The sequence below is a fragment of the Cynara cardunculus genome (assembly GCF_001531365.2).
Source record: "Cynara cardunculus var. scolymus isolate 2C chromosome LG 2, CcrdV1, whole genome shotgun sequence".
In the NCBI taxonomy this organism is placed as follows: Eukaryota; Viridiplantae; Streptophyta; class Magnoliopsida; order Asterales; family Asteraceae; genus Cynara; species Cynara cardunculus.
Window position 1 is genome coordinate 6982548 of NC_037529.1, and position 21388 is coordinate 7003935.

Here is a 21388-nt window from a genome sequence, read left to right on the forward strand (position 1 = left end):
GAACACAGTCGAGAGGATGAAGGAAGCGATGGAGTCGAGAGGTACCGTCGATGAAGGAAGCGAACACAGTCGAGAGGTACCGTCGATGGAGTTGGAAGGAAGCGATGGAGGCGGATGACAAGGGGGATGGAACCGGAAGCGAGGTGATGAGTCGGGTAGGGGAAGAAGGGGTAATGAGGGAAAAAGTTTTGTGTTCCACTTAGTTCTAGGGGGTAATGGTGGAACAAGTTAGTCCCATGCTTGTCCAACTTAGTTCCACTTAGTTCCACATTTAGCCATACCAAACGCAGGACAAATGTGTTCTGTTCTGTCCTGTCTCACCCTGTCCAGCGTACCAAACGCACCCTTAATATATATACACACATACAACTACATTTTCCAACATCTTGTTTTTCTATCAACGTAAATTGACCACATTTCAAGATTTAAATTATTAAAATCTCAATGTGTCAAGTTATTCTCTTTGATTGTTCCTTTAATATATACACAACTAAATCTTTCAACATTTTGTTATTTTATCAATACCCAAAATCTATTACATTTCAAGATTTGAGGATTACTCAAATCTCCATGTGTCAAGTCATTCTTTTTTGTTGTTCATTAAATATTATATATATATATATATATATATATATATATATATATATCACTATAAAAACAAAGGACTATCACCGACGGAAAAACCGTCGCTAAAAAAGTCAGATCCGTTGGCAAAGGCCGTCAGGAAGCACCGACGGCTACTATTTTCGACGGACTTATCACAGACGGATTGTTGACGGCTATCATTTCCGACGGGATTACCGACGGTCAATGTTTCCAAAGGATTACCGACGACCACTTTTACCGACGGTTTTCCCACGGATTACTGACGACCTATGTTTTCCCCTGGATTACCGACAGTCACTTTTACAGACGAAAATCCGATGGAAGTTAAAAAATAAATAAATTTTCCATCAAAAGTGTATTTTTTTAATAATTAAAAAAACCTAATTTCCTATACAATAAACGTGTCTAGAATTTCAAAACAAATTGTAAAATTAAAATGAAACTGTTTTGCAATAACAACATATCCCAATACTGGGAAAGAGGGGAAGGGGAGGGTTTAGAGCCCAGTACTGCGCCATGAGTGCCTAGAACTGCTTCCTCAACTCCTTCTACTGACGTATCTCCTTTACTTGTTGAGCTATCTAATCTGCTTGCTCCTTCTGTGCCCACTCCAATCCTCCACCTTTCTATGTTTTTCCTCCATCTGCTGCTCGTAGGCCGCCAATTTATCTTTCAGCGCATCTACCTAAAATTATTTAATAATTGACAAACATAGAAAAATATTAGATGATAATGATTAAAAACAATATACATATGTTACAACTATAGGAGACATAACTCCTCATCATGAGCACTAGACGAGGTCCTGTTGCAATTGGCGCCAGTCATAGCAACCCAGGGATCTTGACTGGTCCCGAATCCGTAAATGTGGCCCTTGCGCCGGCCTCCGACGCTACGCTCCCACAACTGTGGGTTGTCAAAAGGAATGGTGCTCGAATCTGACCCGACATATTTCTCCTCTCTAAGCTGCAAAAAAGTCGCCTACAGATGTTAGATCCCACATAAATCCATCGGTGATTTGCAACGGATTATCGATGGTTTATTTATTTATTATTTTTTTAATACAATTCTTTTGTAATCCATCACAAATCCATCAGTAATTACCGACGGATATATTCCACCGATAATATCCGTCGATGATATTCAATTTTCTAGTAATAATACACACACACACACATATAGAGAGAGAGGTGGTTTATTTATTATACAATCCATCTCATTCATACAACCTATACAGTTCAATCAATTAAAATAATTATGGAAATAATAAGGGTTTATTCATTATAATTTGAATATTTATGCAAGATAATTATAGTTCATCAATGATGATCATCATTTTATATTAGAAAAAAATCAATATATTTATGAAGAAAAATATGTATTAGAGTATATGGACGGTTCAGATTGGGTTGCATGGGTTGTACGAATGACACATGTTGTATTTGAAACATCATATAAATAAATATATATATATAATGACATCTTCGATTGCAACCCCTCGATTAGAATGTTACAATCAATGCAACCCAATCTGAGTCATCCTTTCTTTTGATCAATGCTTGATAAATTTTTGGATTTAAATTTATTAAAAAATTAAGGAAATGATAGTTTTGGAATATATTTTAATTGATGATATGGTTAATGAACTTTCATAAGTTGTTTGATTAATAAGGAAACTGTATCAATCTCTTTGATTAAAACTGTTATGAAAAATATTAATTAATAAAAATTACTAATACATTTTTTTTCTTAATTACGATAATACAATTAATATAATAAAATGATTAAACCATATTAAAACTCACAGTTACCACAAACTAATTAGTTCTCATTTACTCATATATATATATATATATATATATATATATATTTTGTATATGTGTATCTCTATGATCATGAACATGGGTGTATACGCATTTTCTAGCTAGGTATGAACTACATTTGGATGATATATACATACAAGAATTTCTTGATACACGTGAACCTTTGATTATGTGGTTTATCTCTTGCTTTTTTCCTTTCTATCTCACAATGTATATACCAAATACTACCCATATCCACTCCTTTTCTTTATTAGTCACAAAGATTCTCATTGCCTTTACCTTTTGCCTTCCATGCATTTAGTGGTGGATTCATAAACTTTTATATATAGAAACACAATTAATTTCGAATGTAAATAATTTATTTGAATTAAAACGGTTTCTTCGGGTTTCCGTTTTCGGCTTAAACGACTCTAGTTGTTAATGCAATTTTTACACAATTTCACAAGTCTATATATATATACAAAAACGAAATATAATGGGCCATAAAGATGTTTGTTGGCGTATTAATTAGTGTTAGGGTTTATGTTTTTGAACATATAAAGAAAAACTTAATGTCGAGGCGAGGAGATATAACAATGGATATTAGAATTTGAAAATATCGGCTTTTGTTATAAAAAATTAGCATCTTAACGATATACATACATCATTTATCAACATTTAATTCTTCTTTAAAATGGTTTCATACAATCAAAAGTGTCCTATGAAATAAGTAAAACGATATTTTATTTTAAAAAAAAAGTTTTAAAACATTTGTTAAGACGTCTAAAAACGTTTGTAAATTTATTGTAACGCTCGGCAGTCAACTCTTTTTGTATCCCATTTGAATCTACCATATCTAACTGAATAAGATTTCTCGTTCTTCTCCGGGAAAAGAAGTCACTAGCACCAATATCGTAACTAGCACCAATATTGTCAATCTCATCAATATCTAGGGGCAAGGGGATTGATCGAGAAAGATATGGCTAAAATATCTTCTGCTTTATATGATTATCAATCAAAATGCGTAATCTCAGCATTCAATGTGTATTCCTGAATAATCTCATTCGTTTAATAAATACAAATTCAGATGGTTTTCTGGTATTTTTGATTATTCTCAAAGGAGAAGATTATTCTCTTTACCAAACATATGCGGATCATTTTTGAACGTGATAAAGTTTCAATCTAGTAAATTTATAAATGAATTATATATAAATGAAGTAGCATCTAACCACCCGTCCGTTTCCATTAAAATCATTGGCTTATCAAATTATCTATCGAGTCGTAGCAGCCGTTTCCAGCTGTTGTTCCCCTCCCAAGGGTAGAGGCGGAGGGAAAAATACGAGGTTTTTACTGTTTAGTCTTTTATCGCAAAAAAAAATTCAAAAACATAATAGATCTGAAATTAAAAGTTAAAAACTAAGAAAATAACATTAACGGGATTTGAGCTCGGGTTTGGGGGGGAAAAAAGCTTTGCAAACCAACTATACCAAGGAAAACATATGTATTCATTGTAGTTCCAAAATATATACAATGACGCACAACAAATTGATGCAGTGGCACTTTTCAAACCCTATAATTATTTACACTCCGACGACGAAGGAATAAAATGGTGGCCCATGTCACCATATAAACTACATGGGTCCATCTCGGCCTGCTACCTCAAATTACAACCTAAATTGTAATAGTGGTAAGTATGGTTGAATCCGTAGAAATTTATCGTGAAAGATTATTGACTTCTACGCTTTATGTAAAATGGGGGGTTGGAATTAAGATATTTTAAACTAAGGATACAAACAATAAAAGACGACAAATAATAAAAATAAAGCTTCCAACAATGAGTTATAATCCAATTAAAGTGCAGACTTGTGTATCGTTGACTTCCCAAATACATTCTCTAGATCAATTCCAGACTGGGGATAAGTGTCGATACGCATCATACACTCTGTTTATCCTTATGATTAGACAGACTATCATGAGAATCTCAATGAGGAATCCCTTATTAGTTAAAAGAACTCTATTACTAGCATAGAAGTTGAGCTACTAATTAATTGCACTAATAGCAAGATAAACACCAGAACTAATGATGAAATGTTCAATCATTTAAACTAGATTATAAAAACCTTCAACACATTCCAAATAATCTGGTGGTCGTTTGAAGTTGTTCTATGATTGATCCCCGCAAGAAAATGACGGATTATAAACCTTTAAAATCTCTAAAAACCGTTACCCTCACTCAGTGATTCGTCTTTTGAAAAAGTACGCCTAAGCCACTAATCATTAGAGTAATGTGTTTGTTGTAAGGAATATTTGAGAAAATATGCTCAATGTTGCAAACATTTGAAAACCATACTTTTGTCAATAAACCAGATAAACTTAGGCAACTCATAAAGTACATAAATCAATATAAAGAAGGTATCTTGATTATAAATATAGGTTAAAAAATGTGTATATCAGTAATCAAACTTAAGAAATTATTTAGTGGGATGATCAAAATGTATTCACAAGGTTCAGATATTGTTCACAAGTAGTATAGGTTTAGGCTTAGTTTTGTTAATTTAGTTGATGTTCACAAACTATATCAAATCTCGTAGGTTCAAAGTGTGTTTGTAATTTGTTCACAAACTATTATATATAGTATCTCTAAGAAAATGTTCACTATATGTTCACCTTGTGTGTGTGTGCGCACGCACGTGTATATTACGAGAGAGAAGAGGGGAGAGGAGACAAGGTTTTTCTAAATATATTTTATTTTAACCATTTTTTTGTGGTTTAAATTGGATCTCACGAACTAACAAGTTCTTAAAAAAAGAGCCCTAATTAATTTAAGATTAGCACATTCATGTCATTTATAAAGGTTCCAATCTTCACAAAATATAACGTAAAATTTTCGTATCTATACTTTTTTCACATCCTCACAAAAAAAAAATTATCTCATGATCATCATTCTCTCTCTATTATTATTTTTATTTCTTTTTTGAGATTCAAATTCGATAAATCTATGAGAAGATTTGGCTCAGCATGTTCTACTCGATACAGATAGGAGAAGAAAATTCTCAGATGTACTAGTACTAGCAGTGCATCAAAGATGCATGAGTATGAAAGCATTTCGAAGTATATTTCAATAATGTATAATATATGATCATGTATGGAATATGGAGATCTTTCGTTGTATTGATCGATTGGTCGTCTTTTGCTTCTATTTTAAGGTATATTTGGATTTAATTCAACAATTTTATTAATTTATTATTTAAAGTTCATTACTGGTTTAAATTGTGCAAATCGGTTAAATAAACGCATATTTTTATGGTATTGTTTGATCGATTTGGTTGCCTTATGTTAAATTGTACGATTTAGAAGTTCTCAAACCGTCACTCTGGTCTAGTTTATTAAAAAGGTATCACTTATACTCCACTGTGAACATCCCTATTAATTAATTGGTAGTATAGAATTAAGAGTTAGTTATAGTTTTGATCCATTTGGTTTGCTAAGGACCGATTAAACCGATTATGAAAAATCTTGGGACCGATTAGGCCCGGCCCGGAACCAGTTTTTGGCCGTCACTAGTGTGAGCCCAAGCAAGAGATGAATAAATATTACACAGTTATCTTTCTTTTTATTAAATATATACTCCAAAATAAATGTTCAAGCCAGTTTTAGAAATACATAAATTTTCCTAAGGTGAGTAAAGATGTATGCATCTCATAATTGAAAATAGTATTAAAAAAATAGACATTTATTTTTTAAAACAAACACTTAAATAATAAACAAAAAAATTACATGTGACGATTGTTTGCAAGCTTTGGTCTTAAAACAGGACAAGAGAATCTTATGCATTTGTGTCGTCAGTTGTTTCTACTCCTCAAAACACAAAACACAAAACAAAAACAAAAAAACAAAAAATAAAAAACTATAAACTCAGGCCATGGCTAAGGTTGGTACTGCTGCTGGGTGATCTTCCACCTTTCCCCTTCCACATTAATGGAGGAACTTAACAAAACCAACCCCACAAAAAAACATAAAAACAAATTTAAAAATCAGAAGAAAAAAAAAACTTAATAGGATTAGGTTCCGGTGAGAATGGAAGTTAAAAGTGAGAAGGGTAAGAAGGGATCTTCACTCTTGGATCAATCCTACTTGAAAAGCAATGTTGATACGGTGTACCCAGATGCACCAGATCAATTGCAGTTCATGTGATGGGGTGAGATTAAAAGTGATCAAAGGTCTAGATCCCTTCTTACGCTTCCTATTCTCACATGACTCTTGGTCAAAAAATAACATCACCTATCTTCCATCTCCTGAGCCCGGGTCTGAGCCAAAACCTTCTGTTCTTCTACCAATCTGCTCATCTTTTCCAGCAACTGTCCTGCTTTCCTCTTCCCTCTTGGGGTGCCATTATGTAGCAAATCCACCAGCACCCCCATTACTCCCACTTCTTGAGCCTCCACCAGATACTTTTCATCTCCAGAACAAAGGTGCACCAAAACCGCGGCCGCGTTCTCTCTGTTCCTAGCTGACCCGCTTCCCATAAATTCCACCAGAACCGGCACTGCCTCGGCTTTACCTATAGCCACCTTCCCTTCCGGGTGGCTAGCCAGTATGGCTAGAATGGCTAATGCTTCATCCTTCATCCCACCTTGTGGTTCCGTAAGAAGCTCCATCAATGTAGGGATCACGCCGGCTCTCACAGCCCTTCCTTTGTTGCCTTGAAATATGCACAAGTTAAATAGTGCCGTTGCAGCATCTTTCTTCCCTCTCTGAGTTCCTTCACTCAACAGTAAAACGAGAGGTGGGATTGCTCCCAATGAACCGATGGTCACTTTGTTTTCGTCGATCACAGAGAGGCTGAAAAGGGTGGCTGCAGCGTTTTCTCGTGCTTCCATGCTACCTTTCCTCAGGACTTGAACTATACCGGGGACAGCCCCCGAGGATACGATGCTGCCTTTGTTATCCTCGCAAATAGAGAGGTTAAGAAGAGCGGTCACTGCATGTTCTTGTGTGCGGGAATCTGGTGCAGTCAGGAGGTTTGTGAGAAGAGGGATGGCGCCAGCTTCGGCAACAGCTACACGATTATCGGCATTCCGTTTTGCAAGGAGGCGGATTTCACCAGCGGCGGTCCGCTGATCATCAGGACTGATGGAATTAAGCTTACGAAGGAGACATTCGATCATGGAACGTTCTGCAGGGGTGCAGGCAGAAGCAGACCTACCGGATCGTTTTGGTGGCTCCATTCCATTTGTCTCACACCATTGGGCTATGAGGCTGCGTAATACATAGTTGGGTATGAGTGCGGTGCTCGTCAGGTTTTGTTGCGTCTTGGGACATGTGTGATGCCCTGCTTCTAACCATTTTTCAATGCAAGAACGCTCGTAGGTCTACAAAAATGCGCAAAATATTTAATAAACCTCACGTTTGTAATATGCTCAGAATAGCACTACATAGGTATAATTTCAAGAATCTAAAGCAAGCCTTTCTTCTAGTCAGTCTCTCATGTGGACCACAATATCAAGCATGAAAGAAAGAGCATGTGTGTAAACATATATGTGTGTGTGTGTATACGTATGTATATGCCAAGTATACAAAGGTGACGGGCATTACCTGTCCCGTTGAAACAATAACAGGATCCTTCATCAACTCAAGTGATATAGGACAACGAAAATCATCTGGTATGACGCTGTTTTTAGGACTTTTGACCAATGTTCCTTGGTCGGTGCAACAGGGAAGAGCGGAACTTTCTCCTGGTGGTGAGCCTACATATGGACTCTCTGTTTGCACAAAATCCTTGATTCGCTTTAGTAGCATTGACATTTTTTCTATACTTTCACCTGGGTCTCCAGAACTGGCAGTAACCATTTCATGCAATGCTATTGACTCATTCGTAAGGTTGGTTATTTCGGTCAGCTGTAGTTTTTCAACCAATCTCCTCAAGACAGCAGGATCTTCTACCACATCGTTATCCTTGTTGTAAAGGGACAAAAGATCTTCATAAAGCTCAATGTCTGGTGCATCAATTCTTCCCTTGGCTCTTCGGAATTGAGCAAGAACAAGGGCAACCTGGATAAGAATCGTGTCACAGCCATGAGATTAGGTAGAAAGTAAGAAACAAATCCGCATTTCTTAGCTTTCTGGGTCCTGCTTAGGTATAATTTACAAAGCAAGCTGTATCTAAATACCTTTTATCAAGATATGACTAATCTCACCTGTTCTTTAACTTCATCCGATATGTCAAGTATATCAATAGAAATACTGCTCAAATCTTGTTCCAAACGAGATGTAACTGCTTGGTACTTTTTCATGATTTCATCCCTCTCCAAAACCTGCACGGCAGAGCATGTTGTGTAAAAGAATAAACAAAGACATGTATTCCTGATATAAGAAAAGTCGGCTAGAGCAAGCTTAAGAAATTATTTTTGCTTAACACAAAGGACATATTACATTTAACAAGTGACTTAAAAGAAACGCCATTTTTCAAGTAAAAATATGGCTATCATTATTAGAACCAGAGGAAAGAGTTTAAGTGGCTTAAGTTGTTTAAGATTGCACTTCTAAATTATTTAGTTTGACATTACATGTCAATTTAACACTTGGATTAATAACATTTGCATTTATCTGCTAAATTCATGTGTGAGAAAGTGAACTGCCATACATGCAGCTCTTAATATTCTCATTGTTCATTCACATTCTGTTTAAAGGTGGTTAGCCAAAAATGAAGCATGAAATAGTGCCATATCTGCTCCTTTAAGATGTAACCGAATCACTAAAGAAAGAAGATTTTACTAGTTTACTTCAAACTTTTGTACGGTTAAATTGAACTGAATTTTAGAACGAGACTCACTTTAGGAGAGAATTATTTGACCAAAAGTAAACAAATGCATCAGCTGTAAATTTGTCTTCTTTGTTGAAGTCCAAATTATCTTCTAATGCTTATGAACAAGTCCTCCCAGTAATCTATTATAGGAGCTTTGACTTGTTAACGATGGTCCTCCAAAAAAAAAGGTGTTATAAATGAAAATTACAAGAAGCACGTATTGTTTGTTGCTCTAGAAAATAATCATTTTGCACACTGAGAAAGAGAGAAAAGCACTACTGGTGATACCTATACTACGAATGAACGAACATTTAGCAGCTCCATAAATAATTGAATATACCATCCACAAGGTCCAATGATGTGGTGATTAATAGCATTCAGCGAAGTCCTAGGAAAGCCTAATGTAAATTAAACTATACTAAGTTCACAGCTTCGAGTCAATCATTGTTTCTGACCACATTCACATAGAAATACGGAGTTTAAGACCAAAGCCCTAGTATTGACCAGAAAGCTTTTCTATTGACTTCTAATACTTGTTTGGTCTTTTCCTAATTTTGTGTCATTTGCCAAAGTTGCAAATCATTAATGTACATATATTTCCTACAGTTCCGGATTCCAATTGACTTATTTAGCAAAGTACTTTTCGAGTAAGTACAAGCTCAGTCAACATGTAACTTTGAGTGTCCGCTACTCCAAAAACACAATGTGAAAAACAAAATCAAGCCTATTCCCATTCATGGTACAGCCATGGATATTTATATCCACTTATGGAGATAGAATATTACTTATCCTTACTAAAAAAAAAAAGATGAAATAACTTTACGTAGTTATTCCTCACCATCCCCTAATCTTTGTTGTTTCCCTAGTTGTTCCCATGATTATCTCTTGAATAATCATCATATGTAATCATCACCCATCCATTTGGTTGGATTCCTTTGCCATGATTGGCTCGGATTGATATACAGATTGTGAATCACTATCTTATCTTACACATCTAAGATAACAGGGTACCCATTACATAATTCCTGCACTTGCAAAATTTTGAGATGTATTCCAACAAAGGCCTAGCTGTTCCGTCCCTCGAGCAAAGTCATAACTCCATTGTGAAATTTGACAGATATGAATTCCTTTTAGCCAACCCTACGTAGTTTGAAACTTTCTTAGACCTTAATTGAGTTGATTCTTAACTTGTATTAGCAAGTTATTGTGTTGGACCCAATTAACCAAAGGTGATGGAAGCACAAGAAACATGAAAGAATACAAATCCAGATATAATGATTGAATCAGAGAATGTTTAACAAGCCACCTGGTATGCTTTATGGCTCAAGACAATGTGTCTTAGGGACTAAATATGCTCTAAAGATATAACACGGCATACATATTATATATTAGCCTTAAAGGTTTCTTTTTGCAGCCTTTATTGTCAGAGCATGCTTAGGAGTTAGGACATCATATATCCACTTCAGAGAACACCCCGTCACAGTATAGACGGGAATTAGAAAGTACTTTGTAGGGTATAAGGTCTGAACGCAGGTGACTATAATTACGTCTTCCAAACGAACATGATTTTGTATTACACTCAAACATTAGGAAGTTTAGAAATCATAAGATCAGGCCATGTGGACCTCGCACCTAATCACCATTTGCTTACTATGCATATGGTTCATTTGTATCCCTATATAAGACTTAGATAAACGTTAAGCAGTCAACACCATTCTTGGAAACAACCAAACAATCATGCATGACACCCTTACACTCTCATAGCAATACTCAAGCCAGATTGCTGAATTCTAGCAAAAAAGAAGGCAAAAGATATCATTAAGCAATGTGTCCTTGGCTCCTTGCACCAATAATATGGATCACTGACCTGCTTCTACCTCGAAAGTGAGTCAATCAGATTCTCACATTTCTTCAAATATCCTTCAACCTGTGAGAAACTAATTTTTTTCACCGACAGACTCCATATCCATGTGGTGTTTGTTCTTATTCTTGGTCAAGATACATATCTTCAATCACTAGCATCAAAACTTTAGGTGAGGTATGCAAGAAAGCCAAAATGTAAAAGAAGATGTGTATCAGCGCCGTTCTGTGAACACCACTCGGTCCTGGAGTCCTTTAAACTCCGAGGATTCAATTTAACTTGCAAAGTGAAAATCATGCTATTCTTTTCTTCTCACTAAATTCACATAAAATTTTCTCAACCAACACACTTTATGTCATTTTTACAGATTTAGGAAACCTTCATTTCGTTATTACACACTATCAGCAGTACTAGCATGCACTAACAGTCAGGAAACCAACCTTATTTTCAATCAACCAATCTGTAGCCAGCTTTTTAGTAACTTTCACATAAGATATAAAAGACTAACTCCATACCTGAACTTCAAAACATCATTATCACACTAGCGAAAACAGGAACAACAAAGAAAGGATAAGGTAACATGGCTTTTTAATGCATGAAGCTGATTTTTAATTCAGAAAAAACCAACTTTGTCACCTTTTCTAGTACCTTCTTGTCTTACTACACCTTCATATAGTAAGAAAGCAAATTAAGTCATTTAAATAAAACAATTAAAAACTATTTTGGTCCCAACATGGGCCTAACAAGAGCTTTCAGAACAATGACACGATAATATCGTAATCTATAAAACATTAGTTGACGGTGCCAATATAAAACACTTGGAGTTTGGACAACAACAACCACCGAAATAAATTTCCAAAAAGGGAAAGAGAAATAGTACAAAGCTGATCGTGTCGACAAAGTGAAAGTAAACATATTATCAACCCAAAGCTGAAGGAATTACATCATCCACCGTCTTACTGATCATGAATTCGCACGTTATTTTAATAGAATATATCTCATATGCATAAATGTCAAAAAGATCTTTACTAGCAGCTATCTTCACAGTTAATAAGTTCAATTAAATTGTGTGTGTATATAATATAGATCCTCACAATAGAACAAGTCTTCATAAACATAAGGCAAACGTAATAATGTGTGTTCCCTGTCTTTTGAATTAGCATTGATTTCACTTGTCAAATATAACAGACCAAATTCAGACACTAATTGCAAATAAATGTACCAGCAAAGAAATTATCCGTCAAGCACGATCCAAACAAGGTCATAAAGACAGAACAAGTAAGTAAATAGAGATCTTCGTTTTGTTTTTTGAGATAACTAAGTAACAAAAATTAAGTCGATGAAAAAGTTACTGAATTAATAAATTCATCACAATTAAAACTTAAAACCCCATGTCAGCTTCCAAGGAGTCTAAACCACCGACTTATTCGGTATGTTTTTAACAAAATCAGCATTAAATTTTCATGAAATTCTTAAATTTCATGTAGAGCATACGGTTCTATCATAAATGTTGCATCCTCCCACCAAATTACGAACCGAAAAAGAAAAGGATTAGATTTAATTGACAGAGTTTTACCAAATATATCTTGCTGCCTTCACTCCCGATTTGAAGCAATTCCTTAGCAGATTCCATAGCATCCATTAACGAAAGTAACGATTGATGAGAATCATCAGGGAGTGGCTCCTTGATATCACGGATTTCTTCGAACAGTGGGGTTAACAGCTTTAACCTTCTAGCTAGATTAGAGAAAAGCTTCTTCACCGTACACCGGTAGTCAGAGATTGCAGATATCTCGTTTACAATATCAATTAATTTCTGAATCAGTCCACCTTTCTCTCCTTCTGCCATCCCAACACCTTGGTAACAAAAATCTAAAAGAAGGGAGAACAAATCAGATTCAAAAAAATTCCGTCTGTCAATCGACGGTGACGGCCACCGGAGAGCAGAGCAGGTCGGAATCCATTGAGTGAGAGAGAGAAAGAGAGAGAAGGAGACGGAAGAGGAAAGAGAGAAGGAGTAGGCTTTGGCTTTTTGTTGGGGAGTGGCGCGGCTGGTGTGAGCTTAACCTAACAAGTAACCAGGGTTTAGTGATATATTCTGTTTTTAGCAAAGTCTTAGCTGGAAATGAGTTAGCGATAACAGCTCGGCTCTGAATGAGCGACTCAAGTGGTGTGGTATTTTGACTCGGCTTTCGACGTCGTCTTCTGTCTATCGGTTACTAACTGAAACTCTGAAAAAGCAACTCTGGACTAAGGACAACTTCTTGCATCTGCATTTAGCTCAATCAACGAAGACACGTTCTAAATGGTATATTATAAAATGTATTTCTATCCGTTGATTTTTTATTCACACATATCAAAAACAAAATCTGCTTTTACATTTTCAATACATGATTTGATCTAATTTTGACATAAAAATAATGTATATAACAATACCCTGATAAAAAGATGGGATGATTTTGTTCAAATACAAGACAGATCTCGGTTTTAATCTCGGATCTCATTATAGTTTGGCTAGCTTTAGTCGTTAAGTGAATTAAAAAATACCTTCTAAAATTAGTGTCCTTGAAAGCAAATTATGTATGAGACCGGTTAGAATTATTGATAATCAACTTTTTGTATAAACGTAACGATATAATAAGATTGATTTTTTATATGAAACAAACATTTTAATTGAAATATAAGGTAAAAATGAAAATTTTGACTCAAAATACTAGTTCCTAAGGGTTCTGCTTTAATACATTCTGGTAGACTTATTTTTTTGCTACTACTGATTCAACCACTTGACTAACTCACAACATGTCGAAATAGACCGAACTCGAGGTTGCTCAACACATATTGGGCACAGGTTCACGATAGGTGAATTGACAGTGTATTATGTTACGTTCAAATATGCAAATTAACAGATGCAATAATTGTAGGTTATTGATTCGTTTTTCTTTTTATTTCGGTAGCGTACTGATTCAAGATACCAAACTCGATTCTCATATGTAGTAAACAAAAAGATTTAAGTGGATTGTTGTTTTTATTTTAATTACATCTCTGCTTTCATATCCAATAGACTGTTTTCTGTAACACCTGCTCTCACTACTGATTCTCTTTGTTTCTTTTGCAAATTTTGGTTATGCCTGCCTACCTATATTAATCTCGGGGAACTTAAATCTCGAAATTTCATAAAATCCCATAAACATTGGACTAAGAACTCCCTTGCGTGTAGTTGGTAGTTAACGGAATTTTATAGGATTTGTTTGTACTTATGTTAAAAACATTTGTTTTGTAATTAACATTTAATACATTGTAATTTAATTATTTTTATACATATTTATAATTTGTTTTCTTTAATTATGTATAAAGAATGAAATTTACTTCCATCCAAATTCTACAACTTAAACATATCAAAGATTCTTAATTTTTGTACAGAAATCCAAATTTCTAAACAACATATGTCAAACGAACGACGCCTTTATGTAAAGAGCAAAAAACACGTCAATACCAATGTACTAACAAACCTGAAATACTTTTATAGCATTCAAAAGTTCTTAAACAAAAAGACTAAAAGGTTGTTTTCATTAAGATATGTATAGATTAAGTTGTCTATATGATATAAGATAAATTGTTGAATACAGGTCTGAATGTCATAAATGACAATTTTGCCCTTCAATTTATATTTTTGTTTGAATAAACGGTCTGAATGTCAGATATGTATAGATTAAGCTGTCTATGTAACGTTGTAATGTAGCATCTTTGAGAAGAACCTATGTTTTTTTGTTGTTGGTACAAATCAAAAGGCAATGCTCACATGAGATATCCACAAAACAACATCGGAACTGAATCAAAACACAATCAAGAAAGGGCAAGAATCTACAGAGATGTTTACAGATATGTGGAGAAGAAAACAGGAAGAAACACATATTTCCATATCTAGGAAGGATACAAATAGGAGTATACAGACAAGGAGAGGAGATAACCAACGAGGACTCCGGTAAAGGACCGACAAAGGATGGGGGCCTTCATCAACAGAGGGTTTCTTTGACAGGGGTCATGAGGAATGGGATTTCTTTTGAGGGGAGAAGGCATATCTGATGGCTTGTGATTTTCTTCGACAAGGGTACAAATGGGTGAATAGTAAGGACAACCATTTTCTAGCTAACCGAAAAAATCATCAATTTTTTCATTAAGCCAACAACTGAACACTTATGTATGGCTTACTCAAATAAGCCATACAAGCTATTAAGTTCATTAAGTCGTTACCCAACAACCCCTAAATTAAAGAAGGATATTACATTATCATGTTTCTATTATTATCATAGTTGTCGATGCTTACATGACCCAAATATTGTTCGAGAATCACTTTTATGAAATTTATTAATGATTTTATGTCATATCAAACCATTTATAAAATATCGTTTTTAATAAATGTATCTTGTTGTGCATAAACTTTTAAAAGGGTTGTGATGTGTTCACTAACTATTTCATAGTGCATATTTTAAACTGAGTTATTTCTTTTTTATTATTTATAATTTATTTTATAGAAATTAATTATTTTATCTTTAAATATTGAATGTTAAATAAAAATACCATAATTTAAGAAAAATTCTAATACTAAACGAAAATAAAAGTAAGTATTAAAATGATGTTATGTTATTCTTTTTAAAATGTTTTCTCACTTTTTCACAGACAAAGATCTGTGACTGGTTATAAAAAATATGTGACTGATTTTTTATTATTTTTTTTCCTGTTTTAGAAAAGAGTTTAACATAGTTTTTAAGTAAACTTTTCTTATATCTATAAAATTTCTAAAATAAGTAATTATTAAAGATGTCGTAGATACCATGATTTCTACCTTTGCTATATATGTTGTAAACTATAAAACATTTCGTGACTGATGGATGTGACACCATTAAGCTTTTGAGGAACCCTTTGGTTCTTGGGGATTAGATTCTCATCAATGTTTGCGTTACTCAAGCGGACATTCTCGCTTCTGCTTCATCCATTACCACTTGCGTCATCTTGTTTTTACTATGATGAAAAAAATTCAATTTTTATCGTTTTTTTAACCAACTACAAGGAATAGTGTAGAACTCTGGTCTTGATTGGATCGAGAAAAAAATGTCAGTTTGGTCTGGAACTGAAGCAGTAAAAATGGAACATTAACCTGGGCATTGACATGACCCTAATCTAAAAAAGTTTAATTTGTTATGTTAAAAAGATCATGACTTTTTAAAAAAAGAATTTTTAAAATCAAATTAGACCAATCTTGCTCCGCTCGAGACCGGCCTAGTGTAACCTGGTCCATTTTTGGTTTGGACCAAGCTTTATCTGGCCTTATAAACCGACTTTAATTAATATGATATGACTCCAAAAATCTTGATTTGTAAAAAGACTAATTGTCGAACTTATTTCTGATTAATGTCATAGCCCGGTCCTTATCCAATCTGTCTTCATTTACTGGGTCCGATCAAACTGCCTCTCTTTAATATAAAAAACACCCTTATGAATATTTAACAAAATTTATACATGAATAAAAGTTATCATTATCTACTATTCAAGAATAAAATTACCACAAAAATTAATTATTCATCTTGATATGTATATGTAGAGTGGATGATGCATGAGTTGTTTTGAATGAAGAGAAAGCCACAAACATGGATTAGGTTAAAGCAATGAAGAAGCATGGGTTGAAAAAGGCAGATATTGATTAGATATATATATATATAGGGATGTTATTTTACACCCTTTGCCATTCCTACACCCTATACAACCCTCATCTCAACCATTCAATTTTTAATCAATTAATTGTTTCCTAATATAAAGTATTAATCATAATTAATAAACTCTATTCATATTCCATAAATATTCAAATCATAATAAATGAACTCCAATCATTTCTATAAATATCTCAAATTAATTGGGTTGCAAAAGTTGTACAAATACACAAGGTTGTAAAAGAAATATACCCTATATATATATATATATATATATATATATGATGATGCACACATGCATGGCACCACAACCACATAACTTTTGATTTCTATAAGTTTATGGATCATCTTCTTTATAATGGACATCAACCCTAATCATTGCCACCAACAATGATTCCTCACTTTTTTCCTACTTTCCATAAACCTTCTTCTTTTGGTCAATATCTTTGTAATCATTTCTATATATAATGCAACATTATTGTAGTGATTATGTAATGAGAATCAAATAATGTTGTAAGATTTGTCTTCTTAAAAATACATGTTTAATAAACGTTACTTTTCTGTTTTTATTATTAGTGAAAAAATAATCAGTTATTATACAAAACATGAATCAGTAATCCATGAATTATTCACGTACAAAACATTTTATTATTTTTTATTCATAAAACAACACTGTATCACCATCGTTCATGTATATTATTTCATCTATAAATCAAAAAAGAAAAATATAGTTGTAACTTCTAAACTGATATTTATATTTGCCATAACAAAATTGCAATTAGTTTAAAGTATTGGGCTTTAAATGCAATTAGTCTAAAAATGAGCCATGGCTGGCTAAGCTTCATTTTGAAAGCCAATTAGCCACCTCAGAAGTCTAGTCAGGAGTGGGTCCGAGTGTAGGTGCAAACAGTGGCACATGGCTTACGTGTAAGTAATAATGCTTTATGTCCATCCAGTCAGACGTGGCATGGTCCTAGCACTTGAAACGAATCCCAGCCGTTGGATCATTCTTCTAACTCTCTTTTTGAAATTCTAAATGAGAATTGAACGGATAAACGGGGCCTATCTTATTAACTCCATGTTTCATTTTATTTTCTATTTTCTTCCTAATTTTATGTAGTTATGGAAAAACATAAAGACAATGCAAAAAAATAAATTAACAACACATACATACATTAAGCACCTTATCAAGTGGCCTTTTAAAAGGTAAGTATGAATGTTTTTCCTAATTATTATAATGGAACCTTCGAGGATCTTATCGGGTGCAAAAAACAGCGAAAGTCGGTAAGTTGCACGACCTGCCTCATGACCTAAGGTCGTGGCGCATTCTAGTTGCTTTGCAAAACTATATGTATGTCAAAATATCTCTATTTTGGATTTGGAGCACATTTTCATGAGTTTAATTCATATTTGACGAGTTTTATGATTTTGTGCTCTTTTTAGCATATTTGGGTTATAAAATCTTCAATTCTTTGAGGCACCAAAGCATATTACTTTATCAAAAAGTGATCTTATTGGATATTTGAATAATTTGAGACAAAATATTGTTTTAACTCTTGAAAATCTATCTCGAGTTATCATTTGGTTTTGTCGAATGAGTCAAAGTGTTCATTGACTTTGTTTTGGATCAAGTATTGTTTTGGGACTCTCAACTTTTTTTTTTTTGATTAACCTGGATATCCAACCCGCTATGCGAGTCAACTAATCACAGGACGATCACCTGCTTTGCATATAGCCCAGAGTCACCGCATTTGAACCTCTGTGGCCACAATAAGATTTTTATGGGACTCTCAACTTGTGAACTCTGATAGTGCCACTTGAGCCCTTTTACTATAAATATATAAATCTTTGACAATTGTCTTTCATTGGTTTGGTGAGGATTTTGAGAATACAAACTGTACGGTTTTAAGACCTTTGGCTAGTAAGCTTCAATGACGTGTTGGTCATGGACTTATTCATGTTATAGGTGTCATGTATTCGTTAAAGGTTGAAAAATATGTTTTTTGACTTATGTGATTTACATTGACATTATTTAAATAGTCAAGTGCTTTATGGGGCATTTTGGCTTGATTTTAACTCAAATGAGTTTTGGGGACATTTGTCCGGTTTACATAGTCTGATGTGGATCTTTGGATGTAAAATGCACTAATTGCAATTTTATTGGATATTACATGTTTTGAGTGTGTTAATCATTCAGTTGGTGTCATATAATTTTAGATTGTAATATATTGAATCCAAATGTATAAGAATATGTATTATTACTAAGCGTAGAATTTTGATGCCCACATTTCAATCTAGTGAATACATATTCCTTATACACATTTCAATCTATTTTAGGAAAGCATAGGAAAAAAGGAAGGAAATAATGTTTATTTTTCTCCCAAATGGAAGGAAATGATAGAGAAAATAGTAACAGTTATAAATTTATAAAATTATATATTTTTTATGGGCAAATTACATGAAAAAATAACCTACTTTAATTTGATTTATATTTTGGGTAACGTACTTTAAAAACTTTCATTTTAGTACCTAAGATGTAAAGTTATAAACATTTAGTTATCTGGGTAACCGGTTGAAGCATTAACTAGTTATTATGCTGATGTAGCGAGTGATTCGGTATCCAACTCAGTATTATTTGCTCACGTAGTTAGTGATATGATTTTTTTAAATTTAAAATTAGTTTTTTTTAATATAAAATTAGTTTTCAACCGGTTACCTGAGTACTTAAATGTTTACAACTTTACATCTTAAGTGTCAAATGAAAGTTTGAAAATACGTTATCACAAAATAGAAAAATAAGTTAAAATACATTACTTTTTCATGAAATTTGTCTTATCTTTATCCTTTAATTACGAGCCGGTGGAAAATAAATTATATTATATAGAAATTTGAATTTAGTTTTGGAAAATAAAAATAAAAAAAAACTAAATTCCTTTTGAACTACTTTGTTGTTTTAGAAAATGAAATAAAAATTGACGGTTGGTAATGATCGAGGGGTTGTAAACTCGTTCACCAACCGTAAAATGAGGTGGCAGAGCAAGTGTGGGCCCCGTTGACAGTGACAATGGGATTCGAGCCATCACATGTGAAATACCTTAAAAGGACAGCTCGTACATCATCTCTTGCTTATTAAAATACTAGTTGTGTATCTTTGTCATGCGGCGGGAGTCATGAATTTTAATGATTTTGAAGTGTTATTGATTTTATAAGATAAGATTTAACGATGATATAAGTTACATTTGATCTTTACATATTAATACAATTTGAATAAATAAGAGTTATGGTTCCAATTACAGACTATCGATGAAAAAAATAGTATGACAGTTTAAAATCCAATATATTTAAAATCCAATATATTTAAACGACTTCACAAATGTGTTCGATTTACACCAAGAGCAAAGAACCAAGAAACTTGAGTTTTAAGATAAACACTCAAAACCAATAAAGAAAACTACAAATTTGACAGACCATAAGCCATAAAAAGACAAAAAAAGATGGGTTTTAAAATGAAATTTCAACTGATTACCCTCTTTCTTGTCCAAAAACTCAGATTAAGGTTGAACTAATACATGTATATATATATTTCAAAAAAACCCAAGAACATATTAATTCAGAACATATTATACAGTGCAATTTAGACAACCTAACCCCAAAATATATAGTATATATATATATATAAATAAATAACTATAAAAGTATAAATCGTAAATATTAACAATATTTTTTCACAATATATATAATATATAATAATATAATTAAGTAAAAAACTATTCAATATTGGACTCATTTCAAATGTATTAACGAGACGATTATAATGATGTAACTTGTTAAAATAAAAATATATTTTTTAAACATGTTTTAATTGATATATGATTATGTATGTTAATTTGATAAAGATTTAAAATGAAACATTTAAAAGTAAAAGACGTAAAGTAAATTAATTAATTAATTATGGGGGTATAAAGTGTCAATTTAAAATTACTAATTGTGTACCCGCGCAATGCGGCGGGATATCAAGTTTTATTGTGAATCGAGAAACAAACGACTCAATATTCGGTATATCTCACTCAAAATCAAGGTCTAAATGGATAAAATGTACACATGTATTCATGTCCCTAAAGTGTTAAAGTGGCTATACACTTGCCTAATAAGCTTTTATCGGTAAGATTCAACACAACTTACTTTATCGAGTAAGATCATAGTCCATTAAAATGGTATCATATGAAACAATTTACCCGATAAGCGTTTATCGAGTAAAAGTCTTCACTCTCACTTACCAAGTAAGACTCTTCATCCTTATCACTGCTCTTACTGGRTAAGAWTYYTGACACTTGCAACGTTCATCTAATAAGGTAAATAACYTGRTAAGTGCTTAYCATCCACGTAAGTGTTCGATAAACGGCCCTTTTGTTGTCGTTATTATCGAACCACAAAATAGATTTTATCCCTTTCTATCTTAAGCCAACCACGAGCGAGACAAATAATATAATTTTTCTGCCTAAAATTTGATCAGTCAAAAATAGCAATGAACTTTTAAGATTGATAAAAACAAAAACCTTAAAACAATAAATTACCCAATCAACGATAACAACCCATTTCATCATACATG

At 33.4% G+C, this 21388-nt stretch overlaps 1 protein-coding gene across 3 annotated transcripts; it reads right to left on the bottom strand.

The window, feature by feature from the left end:
* Window positions 1-6473: 6473 nt before the first annotated feature.
* Window positions 6474-13103, bottom strand: LOC112507976 (U-box domain-containing protein 13-like). Of its 3 annotated transcripts, none has more exons than XM_025112740.1 (5): window positions 12651-12707; window positions 11081-11140; window positions 8606-8722; window positions 8004-8459; window positions 6474-7780 (listed from the first exon to the last, which is right to left on the bottom strand). In XM_025112740.1, the coding sequence occupies exons 3-5, from the start codon at window positions 8699-8701 to the stop codon at window positions 6686-6688; spliced, it is 1647 nt and encodes a 548-aa protein (XP_024968508.1). In that variant the 5' UTR covers window positions 8702-8722; window positions 11081-11140; window positions 12651-12707; the 3' UTR covers window positions 6474-6685. The 3 variants fall into 3 exon arrangements, with proteins under 3 accessions (XP_024968508.1, XP_024968509.1, XP_024968507.1); XM_025112741.1 differs by having other exon boundaries at window positions 11081-11589; window positions 12651-12703; XM_025112739.1 differs by lacking the exon at window positions 11081-11140 and having other exon boundaries at window positions 12651-13103.
* Between the last annotated feature and the right edge of the window lie 8285 nt (window positions 13104-21388).